General features: G+C 42.8%; 1 protein-coding gene across 6 annotated transcripts in view; it reads left to right on the forward strand.

Annotated features, from left to right (window-relative positions):
- ERCC5 (ERCC excision repair 5, endonuclease) overlaps positions 1–15,924 on the forward strand; it is a 32,466-nt gene that overhangs the window by 11,630 nt on the left and 4,912 nt on the right. For all 6 annotated transcript variants that reach the window (XR_013824844.1, XR_013824845.1, XM_079902908.1 and 3 more), the window contains 9 exons: positions 903–1,046; positions 3,003–3,210; positions 3,548–4,663; positions 6,460–6,707; positions 7,064–7,183; positions 7,358–7,571; positions 9,515–9,659; positions 13,884–14,084; positions 15,238–15,322. Coding sequence is in view for 4 of the 6 variants with exons in the window: in XM_079902908.1 (XP_079759034.1) it covers positions 903–1,046; positions 3,003–3,210; positions 3,548–4,663; positions 6,460–6,707; positions 7,064–7,183; positions 7,358–7,571; positions 9,515–9,659; positions 13,884–14,084; positions 15,238–15,322 (2,481 nt within the window). In the remaining 2 variants the exon portion in view is untranslated. The remainder of the gene's footprint in view (positions 1–902; positions 1,047–3,002; positions 3,211–3,547; positions 4,664–6,459; positions 6,708–7,063; positions 7,184–7,357; positions 7,572–9,514; positions 9,660–13,883; positions 14,085–15,237; positions 15,323–15,924) is intronic.

Here is a 15,924-nt window from a genome sequence, read left to right on the forward strand (position 1 = left end):
TTTATACACACACAACATGCATACATACAAGAGAGCAAATTGTATTATTTTATCTTTACTAATGACTACGTTTTTTTTTTTTTTTTTTTTGTGGTACGCGGGCCTCTCACTGTTGTGGCCTCTCCTGTTGCGGAGCACAGGCTCTGGACGCGCAGGCTCAGCGGCCATGGCTCACGGGCCCAGCCGCTCCGCGGCATGTGGGATACTCCCGAACTGGCGCACAAACCCGTGTCCCCTGCATCGGCAGGCGGACTCTTAACCACTGCGCCACCAGGGAAGCCCACTAATGACTACTTTTGATTTTAAGTTAAGAGCAAGACAGAACTTATCTAACTAAGGAGACTGTAAATATTGTTCAAATTCATAAGGCTTATCTCTGCCTCAGGGTCTTTGGACTTGCTGTTCCCTCAGCCTGAGATGCTCTGTCCCAGAGCAGGTTTTTGGGTGTCTTTTGTGTCCCTGCTTGCAGGTCATTATTTCTGGTGGGGTCCTCTCTATCAGATAATATTTTTTCTCTTTCTGTTCTTCTAATTAACTCTCCTATCAGATTAACCTGCATTGTTTTCTCATTGTTATCTTGTTCATTTATTTTTTTATCCTGTGTCTTCTGCTCCTAAGAGTAGGGACCTTACCTGGCATGATCTCTGTAGTTCCTTAGCACCTAGAACAGTGCCTGCCAAGTATTTTTTTTGTTTTGAATGAATGAATGAGTGAATGGATACATTCCCTAATCTGCCTATTCACTTTGATGCCTATTGCACATAATGTACAACTGTGTTTAGCCTATTGTAGAATATGCAGAACTCTGTTTATGATACAAGCACCGAAAAAAATCTGTCACGGTGAATAGAATTAAGTGTATAAAGTGTAAATTTCATGGTGTTACGTTTTACTCTTTACAGGAGGAGTTCTTTCAGAATCCTAATGCAGTAGATATTGAGTCTGAAGACTTTAGCAGCCTGCCCCCTGAAATAAAGCATGAAATCTTGACTGATATGAAAGAATTTACCAAGCGAAGAAGAACATTATTTGAAGCAATGCCAGAGGTAAACTATACAACAGCGCATTAATGCTTAGAATTAAGAATATCAGCAAAATTTTTCATTAGAAAAAGAAAATTGATAAGCATTACTTGCACAATATACGTTTACAGTAAATGGCATTTGTGTATCTCCGAGATACTATGAAACATGCATTTATAAGTTTGAACTTATAAATACTTACTCAGGGAAGCTTTTCTTGACTTTCCACCAAGACCAGGTCTTGTCTCCTGCTCTGTGTTCTCACAGCACCCTGTAGTGTCTCTTTAGATTTTTAGCACCCAAATGTGCCTACCTTGCTCACCTCTGTATTTTTAGCACTCAGCTCAGTATCTTTCACATAGTAAGTGCCTAGTGTACGCTTAGTGGTTCAATTCTTAGGTTAGTTCATAAAAGTTATTTTAACCCATAATATACATTGTAGAATATTAACATATTTTGATACCAAAAATATGAAAAAGGCAGGAGCTGTTTCTTTTCCCATCACTCCTATCTGCTTTTCCACGAAGTACGTGAACATAGGAAAATGCTAAGATGTGCAGAAATGATATTCAAAGGACAGAAGTAAATTTATTTTTGTTTCAGGGGAAACATCCAGGTTCAGTCTATCCATCCTGCATTTTGTTTCTTGAGTGTAAATGGATCTCTGGCTGGTCTTTGAGGAGATAGAATTTGGATTATGTAAACAACAGTGGGAAGGATGGGAGAAAGAGGCAGTCCTGATGGTTTGCTCCATTTTTTCTCTTTCTGCCACCACAGAGCCTCTGGGATGGGTAGGCCAGGGTAGGATGGTGCACAGCTCGTTGGATCCGTCCTTCTGGTAGCTAAGGGAAGTTCTAAGTCATACAGACTGGACCTTTGCATTGTCTGAACATTGGGCAAATGCAAAATTGATAATAGTAGTATTGGTAAGTAATAAGAGTAATAATCTTAATAGTAATAGGAGCAATTTAGTATAAGGCTTGGCAACCTGCTTTTTTGTTTTTTTTTAAATAAATTTATTATTTTATTTATTTGTTTTTGGCTGCGCTGGGTCTTCGTTGCTGCATGCGAGCTTTCTCTAGTTGCGGCGAGCAGGGGCTACTCTTCATTGTGGTGCGCACGCTTCTCATTGCGGTGGCTTCTCTTGTTGTGGAACACGGGCTCTAGGCATGCGGGCTTCAGTAGTTGTGGCACGTGGGCTTAGTAGTTGTGGCTCACGGGCTCTAGAGCACAGGCTCAGTAGTTGTGGCGCACAGGCTTAGTTGCTCCGCGGCATGTGGGATCTTCCCAGACCAGGGCTCAAACCTGTGTCCCCTGAACTGGCAGGCGGATTCTTAACCACTGTGCCACCAGGGAAGCTCTGGTAGCTTGCTTTTGACCCCAGAGCTACCACTTACTAGCCATGCGGCTCTAGAGAGGTTACTCAAGCTGTTTAAGTCTCAGTTTCTTCATTTGTGGAATGGAGATAATGACGTCTGCCTCATCGGTGGTTGAGAATAAAATGGTATGATATATTTAAAAACACTTAGAAGAATGTCTTACTCAGGAAGTGCTTTATAAATGTTAAGTATTACTAATAACTGTGATTGCAATGATTTATTGTGTGTCTTTTATGGACCAGGAAGTGTGCTGGGCACTTTACTTGCATTCTAAAAGATTGTCCATTAAGCCAGAATCAACATGTCACAGTGCCTGGCATGCATCACATGCTCAATAAATGTTTTTTGAGTAAATGATGGAATCATAAACAGTATGCATGATTTCCTTTCTTTTGCCCAGTTCTTTTTGTTTGAAAGATTATCCTTTAACAAAGCAATTATAGCATTTTCCTACTATTCAAATTTTACTTTTTTAGTATGAAAGTACCACCAATGGAAAAAATCACTTGTTCTTTATCCCCTTTGGGGGAAAAGGATGGAAATATGAGAATACTATCTGTATTTACTATAAGATAAATTTTGTTTATTTATTTTGCCTTAGGAGTCCAATGACTTTTCACAGTACCAGCTCAAAGGCTTGCTTAAAAAAAACTATCTAAACCAACACATAGAAAATGTCCAAAAGGAAATGAATCAACAACATTCAGGACAAATCCAAAGGCAATATGAAGATGAAGGAGGCTTTTTGAAGGAGGTAGAGTCAAGGAGGGTGGTCTCTGAAGATACTTCACATTACATCTTGATTAAAGGTACAGGTACCATCACTTATTTGACGGTTAAAAACCAAAAATATGTCATGTCTCTGAATTCTATAAGCTACCACCCCCAGATAATGTGAATGAAGTCCTACTTAATTTATTGACTATAATTATTATTAATGCAATAATAAATGTATATAGATTTTAATGTATTAAGTAGTATCATACCAACCCACTTTAAAATTAACTAACAAATTAACTCTTAGTTGCTGATTAAATGAGAATTTATAAATTCATTTATGAGAACCGGTATGCTCTTATTCATCTAACTAGAAGCATGTTGTCACACTGTAAAGCTACATAGTGAGAATATTTAATTTTTCTCAAGGTATTCAAGCTAAGAAAGTTGCAGAAGTGGATTCAGAGTCTCTTCCTTCATGCAGTGAAATGCACAGCAGGTCTTCTGACATGAAGTCATCTCCGTGTGAAAAGCTGGAGCCAAAGGAAGAGCCTGACGCCTCCCCTCCTTCCCCGAGAACCTTACTGGCCCTGCAGGCGGCCCTGCTGGGCGGCAGCTCAGAAGATGAGCTGGAGAGTGAGACCCGCAGGCTGTGCCATGTGACGCACGCGCCCGCCACCGCACGTGCAGGTTCTGTGTCGCCGCTGACTCTCTTGGCCCTGCAGAGAGCTCTCGATGACGATGATGAAGACGTGAAAGTGCGTGCCAGGAGCGACGTGCAGACAGGAGGGGCAGGCGCGAGAAAACCGAAACCGCTCCAGAGCAGTTCTGACGAGGAGACTGAGGAAGGACCTAAAATGAGAGATGGTGAAGGAGTGCCGTTGGCAGCAGCGTCTCACGCAGCCAGTAAGAACCTCGCAGAGGAGCCTGTAACCAGCGCGGATGCCGACGAAGAGCGGACAGAATCGGCTCACCTACCGAGGACTGTCTTTTGTCAAGGCAGCGACTCTGGCGTTCCAAAAGAGCAGATGTCGTTTATTCCCCCGGTGAAGGAAGCCTTTCAGACAAACGATGAGACTGCACTTAAGGATGGAAAAGATCCAGTTCCTTTGGAAAACATTGTGGTGCTACCCAGGGATGCACCTGGGCTCCAGAGAGGACCAGAGTGGACACCGACACCTCCGACAAGTCCGAGTTCCGTATCAAGGAGTGGAACCAAAGTGCTTGAGCTACAGCAAGGTCTTCTTCCACCAGAGAGTAAATATGACACCTCTGTCCTTTCAAGTCATGATGCAACAGAATCTGAAAAAAACCCTGCTCCTGAAGGCACCGTCAGTTTGCAAGAATCGAGTGATACGCTAAGTGTCCCTTTAGAGACAATAAGTGACTTAGGAAATGTGGCATCTGTTAATGCCAAAGAGCATGAGAATTTCTTGAAAACCATCCAAGAACATGAGACCATTGAATCTGCAGGCCAGGGTTTAATTTCAGTTCCAGCATCCATGGAACCAAAGGAAACAGGCTCTGAAGAAAGTGAATCTGATGGTAAGTGCTTGTGCTCATTTAGAGATAAAGAAAAGTAGGATCTCGCATCTGCAGGAACCGAGAGATGCTTTAGTGTAGTCCAGATCCACATTGTTCAGGTGGTGAACTAGAGGCCCAGAAAGGACAAGTGACTTTGCCAAGGACACACAGCTAGTAATGGAATCTTGACCTTTGCTGTTTGGCTGCTCTTTTCATTTTTGTTTTTAAAGAGAGGGAGTGCCCTAGTTGGAGAAGGTAAAGGTGAGTTTCCCTTTAATTTTTTAACTTTTTATTTTGAAATAATTACAAATTTTAAAAAGTTGAAAAAGTATCTTAAAGCATTCTATTTCCCTCACCTAGGACCTCAGTGGCTGGCATTTTACCGCATTGGCTTTATCATATCTCTCTCTGTCTCTCTCGCTCTGTATGTGTACACATATATATTATATGTCTATATCTGTGTACGCTTATGTACAGTCAATCCTCATTTTTCACAGATTTCAAATCTGTAAAATTGCCTACTCACTAAAATTTATATCTAACCCCAGAATCAGTCCTCACGGTAGTGTCTTTGTGGTCGTTTGTGGACATGTGTAGAACGGCCAGAAACTTGAGTTGCCATGCCGTTCCCAGGTGAGGTTGAGCCAGGGGGACACTTGGCCTTCTTGGTTCAGCTCCCCTGCAGAGGTGACCAGAGGGTGGAGACGGGAGAGAGCAGTGCAGTGTAGACCAAGCAGCTCTGGCTCTGGGGCCATTGGATGGGGTTTGAATCCCAACCCTGCCTGGCACCTGTTTGTGGGGCTGTGTATACACCCATGAGCTCACGCTCGTATCTGCAGTTCTTCTCCAGCATCCCAGATCTCATTCTACACTCTGCCTTCTTTATAATTTCCCTGTCTAACAGTGAGGGACCTTCTGTTATCTTCAGTGTATTTGCTTACTTGCTCATTCTCTGTTTGTAACCAGCTCCCGATATCACTGGCCTCCTCCTTGGTCCTGGCTGTCCCCTTGGTCCCAGCCCCTCCGTCCTGAGTGTGTCCTCAGATCCAGACTCCTCCCCCTGAAGTGAAGGAAGGGAATCAATAAATGCTTTTCAAAGAGAAGAAAGGACATCAAGAGAGGAAGGAAGGAGGTGGGAGAGGAAGAGCTGTTTCTTCCGTGTCCTTATCCAGGGTTCTCTCTTCTGCGTCACAGTGTTATTCTTTGCTGTGTTCATAGTGAAATAGCATACAAACATTTTTTAAAAACTCCATGATTGTGTACATACCTTGGTAGTTCTTAGTTAACTTAGAGGACATTTTTTTTTTTTTTTTTGCTGTACACGGGCCTCTCACTGCCGTGGCCTCTCCCGTTGTGGAGCACAGGCTCCGGATGCGCAGGTACAGCGGCCATGGCTCACGGGCCCAGCCGCTCCGCAGCATGTGGGATCCTCCCAGACCAGGGCACGAACCCGTGGGACCAGGGACCAGGGACCAGGGGACCCTGCATCGGCAGGCGGACTTTCAACCACTGTACCACCAGGGAAGCCCTAGAGGACGTTTTTTTATAAGCAAATATGCAAATGTTTGAGAGCATGGTTCCTAATTTCAAAGACAGTGGCAGTGTATCTAATTGAAAAGGCTTATTTTGAAGTTACAGGCACTTATTAATAAATTTATTTAATAACAATATACTACTATTACATGTTTTCTAAGACATTTAAATCTCTTCTTTTTAGGGTAAAACATTTTTCAGGATACTTTGGAAAGCTCTTGATGATTTCAGGGTAATTTAAATGTTTTAGTTATAGACACAACGATCTTATTATTTTGGTACAGGAAGTTTCATTGAAGTGCAGAGTATAAATAGCAGCGATGAACTTCAAGCTGAGTTATACGAAGCTTCCAGACCTCCCTCTGAACAAGGTGAAGAGGAACCAGTAGGAACTGAGACGCAAGAAGCCACAGGTGACCCCCAGGGCCTCCCGAGAGACAACTCTGAGAGGGAGGCCGTGGGCACTGAGCCACCTGAAGAAACTGAAAAAGATGCAGATGATTTGCTCAACGAATGGCAAGATGTTGACCTGGTAATAACGTGACATCATGTTTTTACTCATTGCTGAGGAAGCCAAGTTAAGTAGCTTCTGAGTTTTTAAGGAGCTGATGGAGGAAGACATAATAGCTCTTTGCACCCATTTTCTTACTCCTGCTGACATGGCTCCTTTCTTGTGGAGGTTCCTGGCCGGGATAGTGTCCACTTCCCGTGTGGGTTAGTGAGGGAACTCTAAAGCTATTACAAACTCGCTCAGAAATCCAAGTGGAAACCTGCATAAGGAGAAAAAGCTTACTGGTAACTTCAGTCAGACTAAGTACAAGCTTTTTATTACCAATGAACTTAATTGGGTTATTAATATAATTACCCACAGGCGAAATTATCTTATAGGAGGAGCTGGAGACACTGGAGAGCAACCTTTTAACACAGCAGGAGTCACTGAAAGCTCAAAAACAGCAGCAAGAACGGGTCGCGGCTACTGTGACAGGACAGATGTTCCAGGAAAGCCAGGTAGGTGGACAGTTTGGGTGTCCTCGAACAATACCTACCTACCGATGTCTTTCCTTAATCAGACTCCCCGAGGGCACATGCATTAAGTTACCTGTTGAAGCACTGCTCCCACTTCCGGGTGGAGGCCAGGTCCTGCATTTCAGCAGGGGTCATCGTGTGTCTGTACCTCTTCAGGAACTTCTTCGCCTGTTCGGCGTCCCCTACGTTGAGGCTCCCATGGAAGCAGAAGCTCAGTGCGCCATCCTGGATCTGACTGATCAAACTTCTGGAACGATCACTGATGACAGTGACATTTGGCTGTTCGGAGCACGGCACGTCTATAAAAACTTTTTTAATAAAAACAAGTTTGTAGAATATTACCAGTATGTGGACTTTCACAACCAATTAGGTAAGACTTCAGAGTATGATTGCTTTCTGAAATTTACATTCAGAATTTTGTAGTATGAATTCTTTCTTTCCAAGGAGCTAATTTGGTGCATTAATGGAAATGGTAGATCTGTACAAGTTTTCATGTAAACGATCTTTTGTTTCTGTAGCAGAATACGATTTTTAATTTGGAACTAAGAAATTAAAACCCTAGTAATGTTCAGACATTTTCTGCAGTTTTAATCATCAGGCCTGGTTACGCTCTGACTGGTTACCTGAGGTCTCCAGAGTAAACTACAGGTGGTAGAGTGGGGAGACAGGTGGGGGTCACTCCTGCTGGAATCATGAGGCTCATGGTCCTTGTTGTTTCTGGCAGTGATCCTTCATCCTCCCGTTGATTCAGCAAATACACACTGAGCGATTCCTATATGCCAGTTGTTGTTCTTGGCAATGGGAAGTGGGGAAACAGCAGAGAATAAAACAGTCTAGCAGGAGAAACAGATGGTAAAAAAAATACATAAATCGTAATTTGACAGTGGTATGAGCCATATAGAAAAACAGAGCAGTAAAAGAGGCGAGAGTGACCTGCAGTCGCAAGAAGTGCATGTCCTTTGTGGTCAGAAAAGGCTTTACTAATAGGCACCTTTTGGGCTGGAGCCTAAAGTAGAGAGGAAGCTCGTGCTATGGATACCGTGGGGATGAGCATGTCAGACAAAGGGACTGGCATGTGCAAAGGCCCTGAGACAGAAGCCTGCTTGGTGTGTTCTAGGGAAGCATGGAGATAGTTACGGGCTGAATTGTATCTCCTGCAAATTCATGTATTGTAGTCCTAAACTCTGGTACCGCAGAGTATGACTGTGTTTGAAGATAGGTTCTTTAAAGAGGTGACTAAGGTCAAATGAGGTCATTAGGGTGGACCCTAATCCAGTCCGACTGGTGTCCTTGTAAGAAGGAGAGATTAGGACACAGAGGGAAGACCACGTGCAGACACGTGGAGAGCCGGCCATCTGCCAGCCAAGGAGAGAGGCTCAGAAGGGACCAACCGTGCCAACACCGTGAGGTCAGGCTTCTAGTCCCCAGAACTGTGAGGAAATGAATCCTTTGTGTAAGGCCCTCAGTCTGAGCACTTTGTTATGGCAGGCCTGGGAAACGACTTCAGGGGCCAGTGTGAGAGAATGAGGAGAAGGATGGCAAGAGGTGAGGTCAGAGAGGAAGGAGGAGAGTCCAGAGTGTGGTGGAGAGGCTCTGCAGGTAGACTGGGCTGGGACGTGAGAGAAGGAGAAGTCAGGAATAACACCCCCCATCCCCCGCAGCAGCCCACGGAGTGGACTGGCCTTGGTGAGATGGCGGAACGGGGAAGGAGCAGGTGCGGGTGTTGCGGGAGTGAAGACCCAGGTCTGGATGTGTTGTCTCTGAGGTGCCGCTTAGACATCTCCACGGAGACGTTAAGGTGCCAGTTGAGTGTGCGTGACTGTCTTTCAGAGGAGAGGTCCCGGTGAGAGCGCCGAATTTGGGGGTCAGAGGTTATATGGCATTTAAAACTGCAAGTATGTGTGAAACTTGAAAAATCGAAGCACAATGCCATTTAAAAAAAGGAATCTAGGGCTTCCCTGGTGGCACAGTGGTTGGGAGTCTGCCTGCCGATGCAGGGGACACGGGTTCGTGTCCCAGTCCAGGAAGATCCCACATGCCGCGGAGCGGCTGGGCCCGTGAGCCATGGCCATTAAGCCTGCACGTCCGGAGCCTGTACTCCACAACGGGAGAGGCCACAACAGTGAGAGGCCCGTGTACCGCAAAAAAAAAAAAAGGAATCTATTTCAAATAGCAAAAGAGAGATACCTTTGGATATTGGATAAGGATATATACATGTATATTATCTATATAATGAAGTGTTTATAAATGTTATGTAATAAATGTTTATAAAATAAAAGGTGGAAAAGTATATAATAACTTTTACTCTTATAGGATTGGACCGGAACAAATTAATAAATTTGGCCTATTTGCTTGGAAGTGATTATACGGAAGGAATACCAACTGTAGGTTGTGTTACAGCCATGGAAATTCTCAATGAATTCCCTGGACATGGCCTGGAACCTCTCCTAAGATTCTCGTAAGTCCTTTCTTAATTTCTTTAATTCAAGTGTTTATATATAAATACCCAAATTAAACAGAACTATTCCTTACATCGTGAACTGTCACAAATCATTGTCCCCTGAGAAAACAGGAGGAGGTAATGGTTGGGGTTACTAAAGTTTGTTTTCCCTTTTCTAGAGTTTGATGAAATCATAGGCAATTATTTTTAGAGGTGCCACGCTTATCCGAGTTTGAGGATACATAGCCAGTCCAGTGGGAATTCCTGGGAGTGTAGAGGTTACCGTTTCATTCATTCAAATATTTCCTGAGAAAATCCTAGGGGTGAAACAGGAATAAAGACACAGACTTACTAGAGAATGGACTTGAGGCTATGGGGAGGGGGAAGTGTAAACGGTGACAAAGCGATAAAGAGGCATGGACATATATACACTACCAAACGTAAGGTAGATAGCTAGTAGGAAGCAGCCGCATAGCACAGGGAGATCAGCTCGGTGCTTTGTGACCGCCTGGAGGGGTGGGATAGGGAGGGTGGGAGGGAGGGAGACGCAAGCGGGAAGAGATATGGGAATATATGTATATATATAACTGATTCATTTTGTTGTGAAGCTGAAACTAACATACCATTGTAAAGCAATTATACTCCAATAAAGATGTTAAAAAAAAAAAATATATTTCCTGAGCAGCTACTGTGTGCTAGACAGTGTGCTAGGCTGGAATAGGGGAGGTGACTGAGCCCCAGGCTGTGTCCTCAAGGAGCTGCCACACCCTGGGGGCGAGGGAGAAGCATCCACATGCTTGTACTTCTGTGTGCCAAGTGTTCTGAGGGAGGTCGGCCAGACAGGGGCATGGAGCTATATGCCAGGAACGTTTTCTCTCTGCGTGTAGACTGATGTATTCAGTGGTGGCGTCTCCTTCTGTCCGGAACCCAGAGTCGTGCTGTACTTGGGGTACACTCTTTGTTTTTGGAGATTCTGAGATGGCGCTAGTTACGAGGTTGTCTGTGAAAGTAGTTCTTTCTTAAGGTTGCTCCTTGGTGGCATTTTTCAAAAAAATATATATAATTCGCACAGCATAAATTTTACTCTTTTAAAGTACAATTCAGTGGCTTTTCGTCTAGTCACAGGTTGTGATGGCATCTTTTAAAATCATCAGTTTGACATGGGATACTATTTGGCAGTAGCTGATTTAATGATTCTTTAGTGTTCTCTCCAGTCGTAGCTCCTGGTTTGAAAAATTTCGGGATGTTCTGGTCTGAAGATTCGGTGATTGGAATTAAATACAAAGTTGTTTGAATGATTGCTGTCCTCCAGCCTTAGCACACATAGTGTTGTATTTTATTTTTTGTTTTCATCATCTCTTCATAATTTTCTTATTGTTGAGGAAATGTATATACTGGAGGTACGTTGTTAGGTTGCTTGTAAGTCATGGTATGTAAATAACTTGCAAAAGTACAAGTAACTTTTATACAAATAACAAACACACATTAGAAAAATGACAAAATATGAATTATAAAGATTACAGATAACATTTTGGTTTATATAGTATTAGTCTTTTCTATGCACAATATACACATGCATTTTATATATAATCACATACACGCACAAGTATACTCATATAAGTCTGTTATTATTTTTTTTTTTTTACAAGCATGGGACAATGCTGTATACTTTTTATGTTGCCTGCAACTCATTTGATGATAGAACAGGGCATATTATCAACGACGTATAGATTTACATTGCTGTTTTTAATGACTCCATAGGAGTCTTTTGATGTATCATGAATAACTAATTTAATCAAATGCCTGTTGTTATTTCTGTTTTTTTTTAAAGTCTAAACAAATACTGCCTTGAGTGACTTTATATACATGTCTTTGAGTTCTTATCTGATTATTATTTTAGGATAAGTGAAAATGGTATCTAACTTTTAGACTTGGTGTCCTGGTTATTGGTGAGAGTAATTTTTTTTCATGTTTGTTGACAGTTTGCCATGCTGATCTAGTGAATGCCTGTTTATGCCGTTTTTGTTCTCTCAACAGTTTTTGCTCGTTTGTTGCTGTTTGAATGGTTATGTTTTTAGTCAGCTCTAGCAATTTCTGCCTTGGTCTTTTAGCTCCCTGATGGCAGATAGGAGCTGCCCCTGCCTGGCTGGCTCTGCAGGGCTAGGATGGGTGCAGTTACAGGGCGCGGAGACAGTGGAAGAGCAGTAAGACTGGGAGTGTCTGTCACCTTGCTTTCTTCTCTGCTCTCCCTTTTCCTAACCAGACCCTGGCCAGCCGGCCCCCCTTTAAAGCAGAGCAGCTCTGAGTCTGCAGGCTGAGTTCAGCCCAGCTGTGTTTGCTTTGGCCTACACAGTATGTCCTTTAATTTTGAGTGGGCTACCAACCTTTAAATTGGGGGAGATTTCACAGAAAATTTTGGATTTTCCTGGGGGGAAATGACATCTGAAAATACTGAGCCCCAATTCCCAAATAGCCCAGAAACAGAGGACAGCAATTCCACCCCACTGGCTTGGTCAGGGCACAAACCCTTCCACTTTATCACAGTCGCTGCTGCCCCGTCTTGTGTCCCCCGAGCTCAGCTGATGGGCAGATGCCGTCTTCCACCCTCAAGTGCCTGGCCCTCTTGCTTGAAGGAGGGGTGGTCCTTTTGATTTGATGAGCTTACAGTGTGTTGTGCTGGCAATCATGAGTACTATTTCAAAGGTGAAGATTCACAAGAGAGTAGGGGAGAATTGTAGGTGTTCTCCCAGCGCCCTCTTGAACAGTATTTTAAAACTGGTGAAGATAGATCCTTTTCTCCTTTCTGCATTTTGATCCTGCACGAAGACTGAAGTTAGAACACCAGATGGCACTCCTGCCTTGGTGAGGTGTGGCACTGGTGGAGACCACGCCTGTGAGTCAGGTCCTGAGACCAATGAGTACGTGAAGCAGCGGATGTAGGGTTTTTTAGGTTCTGTTAGTGCGTAGATGGGAGAGGGTTATATTTATGTTTTTAACTTTTATGCCATTTATTTATCCTAATTGTGTAAATTTTTCTGGTTGTCCGTTGCCACATTACAAACTACCATAAACCTCAGTGACTTCCAACAGCAACAGTCAGAGATTTTGCTCGTGAATCCGCAGTTCAATCAGGCTGCTCGGGGTGGGGCTGCCTCGCCTGGTGCCAGGTGTGTCGGGGGTGTCTCAGCTGGGCTAGAGGGGCCCCGTGAGGTGTCTCGCTCGTGGCTGGTGAGCGGTGCTGTCGGCCAGCACGTGGCCCGGGGCGCCTGGACCCTCTCCATCTGGGCCTCCTCGCGAGCTGGAGCTTCCTCACAGCATGTTGGCTGCTTGCAAGGCGAATATTCTAAGAGACAGGAAGTGGAAGCTGCAGTCTTTAAAGTCCTGGCACAATGTCCCTGCCTCAGCCACGGAGCCTGCCCGACTCAAGGGTAAGGGACATGGACCCCAACACTTCTTGTTGGGAGGAGGGTCCAAGAATGGGCTTTAACCCACCATAGTGATTTATACTCACAAAGGAAAAATTGAAAAAGGAATAAAACATCAAGAAAATTAACCGCTGTATCCTCGCTTAGAACATTGCCTAGCGCACGGTAAAATAACAGTTGTTAGTGTTTTTTATTATTTTAAATATCCCTGTTTACTTTTTCTTTCTTTCTCCACATATATACATTTTTTTCCCCAGTATTGGGATCACACTTGATGTAGAGTTATATTCTGCATTTTAAAAATTTAACATCTTCTTGGCATTTTTACATTTTATTAAATATTCTTGGCTCCTGATTATAGTTGACGGGAGGTAAATAATACGGATACATTGATATTACTTCATTTTACCACTGGGAAGGAGAGGAACTGTGACTTTTCTATGAGTGTGGGCTCTGGAGGGAGATTGTACCAGTCCCAGCTGTGAAATCTTGAGCAAGTGGCTTCTGTTTGAGTCCAGTTTCCTTGTCTGTGAGGTGAGGACAGTGGCAGGACTGTGCTTGTGTGATGATGGGGCCTGTAGAGCAGTTAACACAGTGCCAAGCCCAGAGGAAGGGGTCAGTCAGTGATTGCCTCATTGTATACTGTGTTAATCACACGAGAAAGACACCATTGTCATTCTGTAAGTCATAGGCTTTGTTCTGGAGTTGGGCGGGACTTGAGTTTACGTCTCTGAACTTTACGTTTAGCCCTTTGTCTGCGATGCATCTGCCAGAAGGTCTTACTGCTTCACGAAGGTTTGTTTCCTTTGCCTTGTAGCGAGTGGTGGCATGGAGCTCAAAAGAATAAGAAGATAAGACCTAATCCTTATGACACCAAAGTGAAAAAAAAGTTACGCAAGTTGCAGCTCACACCTGGCTTCCCTAACCCGGCCGTGGCAGACGCTTACCTCAAGCCTGTGGTGGATGAGTCCAAGGGGTCGTTTCTGTGGGGCAAACCTGATCTCGAGAAGATTAGAGAATATCCTTTCCCTTCCTCAAACCTCAGGAATATCAAGTCAAATATGTGTTTTGGTATAAAACTTACGGGACATGAACTTGGATCAGTTTTTTTTAAAATATTCCGTGAGCTAAGATGCTCCTTTCTGTTCCTTTCTCTCTCTCCTTAATTTTTTTTTTTTGTGGTAAAATACACATAACATACGATTTACCATCTGAACCATTTTAAACATACCATTCAGTGGTTATTAAATACATTCACATTGTTGTGTCACTGTCACCACCATTCATCCCCATATTCTTTTCATCTTGTGAAACTGAAACTCTATCCCTGTTAAACACTAACTCCCCCGTTCCCCTCCCCCAGCCCCTGGCCACCACCATTCTACTTTCTGTCCCTGTGATGTTGACTACTCTGACTATGTTCCTCATATAAGTGGAACCATACAGTTTAGGTCTTTTTGTGACTGGCTTACTTCACTTAGCATAATGTCTTCAAGTTTCATCCAAGTTGTAGCATGTGTCAGAATTTCCTTCCTTTTTAAGGCTGAATACTGTTCCATTGTATGTAATGTCGTATTTTGCTTATCCATTCATCTGTTGATGGACACTTGAGTTGCTGCCATGTTTTAGTTACTGTGAATCATCTTTTTAGTTTTAAAGAGAATCTTTATTTCAAGTAAGTAGTGATAAGCATTCATAGATACACTACATACTTAAGTATTCATTCTGAAAGAATAGAAAAGATTATTAGTTTTATTCTTTCTATTACTGTTCCTTTCTGCATATTTAAATAATCATTTGGATAGATGTTTAAAAGTTTGCCATAGTATTACTCTAACTACATCTTTTCACAAAGAAAAAAGAAATATATGTGATATCAGAAATTTGTTTTTATTCTAGATTAACCTTTTTTCATAGTCATGAGTCTTTGATGTCCTAAAATGAGAGTTGAATATCTTTTATCTTAGAGGATATTTATAAGAACATCGTGCCAGATGATTATGTTGGAATAATTTGCTTTGTTATTCTTTTCTTTTATCATTTTAATCTTTATAAATAAGAAAATCTTTGGAGACATGGGGAATGGAATCAAGGGTGGCTTCTTTGGACCTTTTTATTTATCACTTGTTTAAATGTCTTTAAAAACATGTATGAGTCTTAACTGCCTGCATATTTTGTCAGCGGTATTTTGGCTGGAACAGGATGAAGACAGATGACTTTCTGTTTCCTGTATTAAAGCAACTGAATGTCCAGCAGGTAATCATGGCAGCTCTTTTCCTAAGTTCAGGATAGAGAGTAAAGTTAGGAAGGCTGTGAGGGCCAGCTGTTAAAGACTAGTTACTTTTATTTTAGAGCACGTAACATACATTTAAAAATTATTGTACTTCAGTAAGAGAACAGAGGAAAACAGAAAACGGGAAAGCTGGACTTTGTCTTCATTTTCCACTTTCACTCTTAGGGCTGAACTTTGATATCCTTTTGTATTCACTCTGACTTCGAGAAAAACAATCTAATAATGGATTGCGTAGTAAGGTGTTTATGGTTAAATATTTTACCCTTTTAGAGCTATTTTCATTTTTAAAAAGTTTAAGAAGTGCCCAGTCCAAAGCAGTTCTGATTATTAAGTGTCTTCAAGTACTAATATTCTTAAATTCTGTAAATGAATCATCAAAGGTACTAATTCAGTCATAGTGTACTGGCAGGAGAGATGACCCTCAGTTCCCTTAGGTAGGTAACAGCATCTCGCTTTATCCCTGAGTGTGTTCCTGCCCACACAGAGACCTCCTCCCACCCCAGAGGCGGCCCACAAAACATACATACAGGGAAACCATTCAGTGGAATTCAGACCAGATCCTGCA

The sequence above is a fragment of the Stenella coeruleoalba genome (genome assembly GCF_951394435.1).
Source record: "Stenella coeruleoalba genome assembly, chromosome: 18".
NCBI classification, from domain to species: domain Eukaryota; kingdom Metazoa; phylum Chordata; class Mammalia; order Artiodactyla; family Delphinidae; genus Stenella; species Stenella coeruleoalba.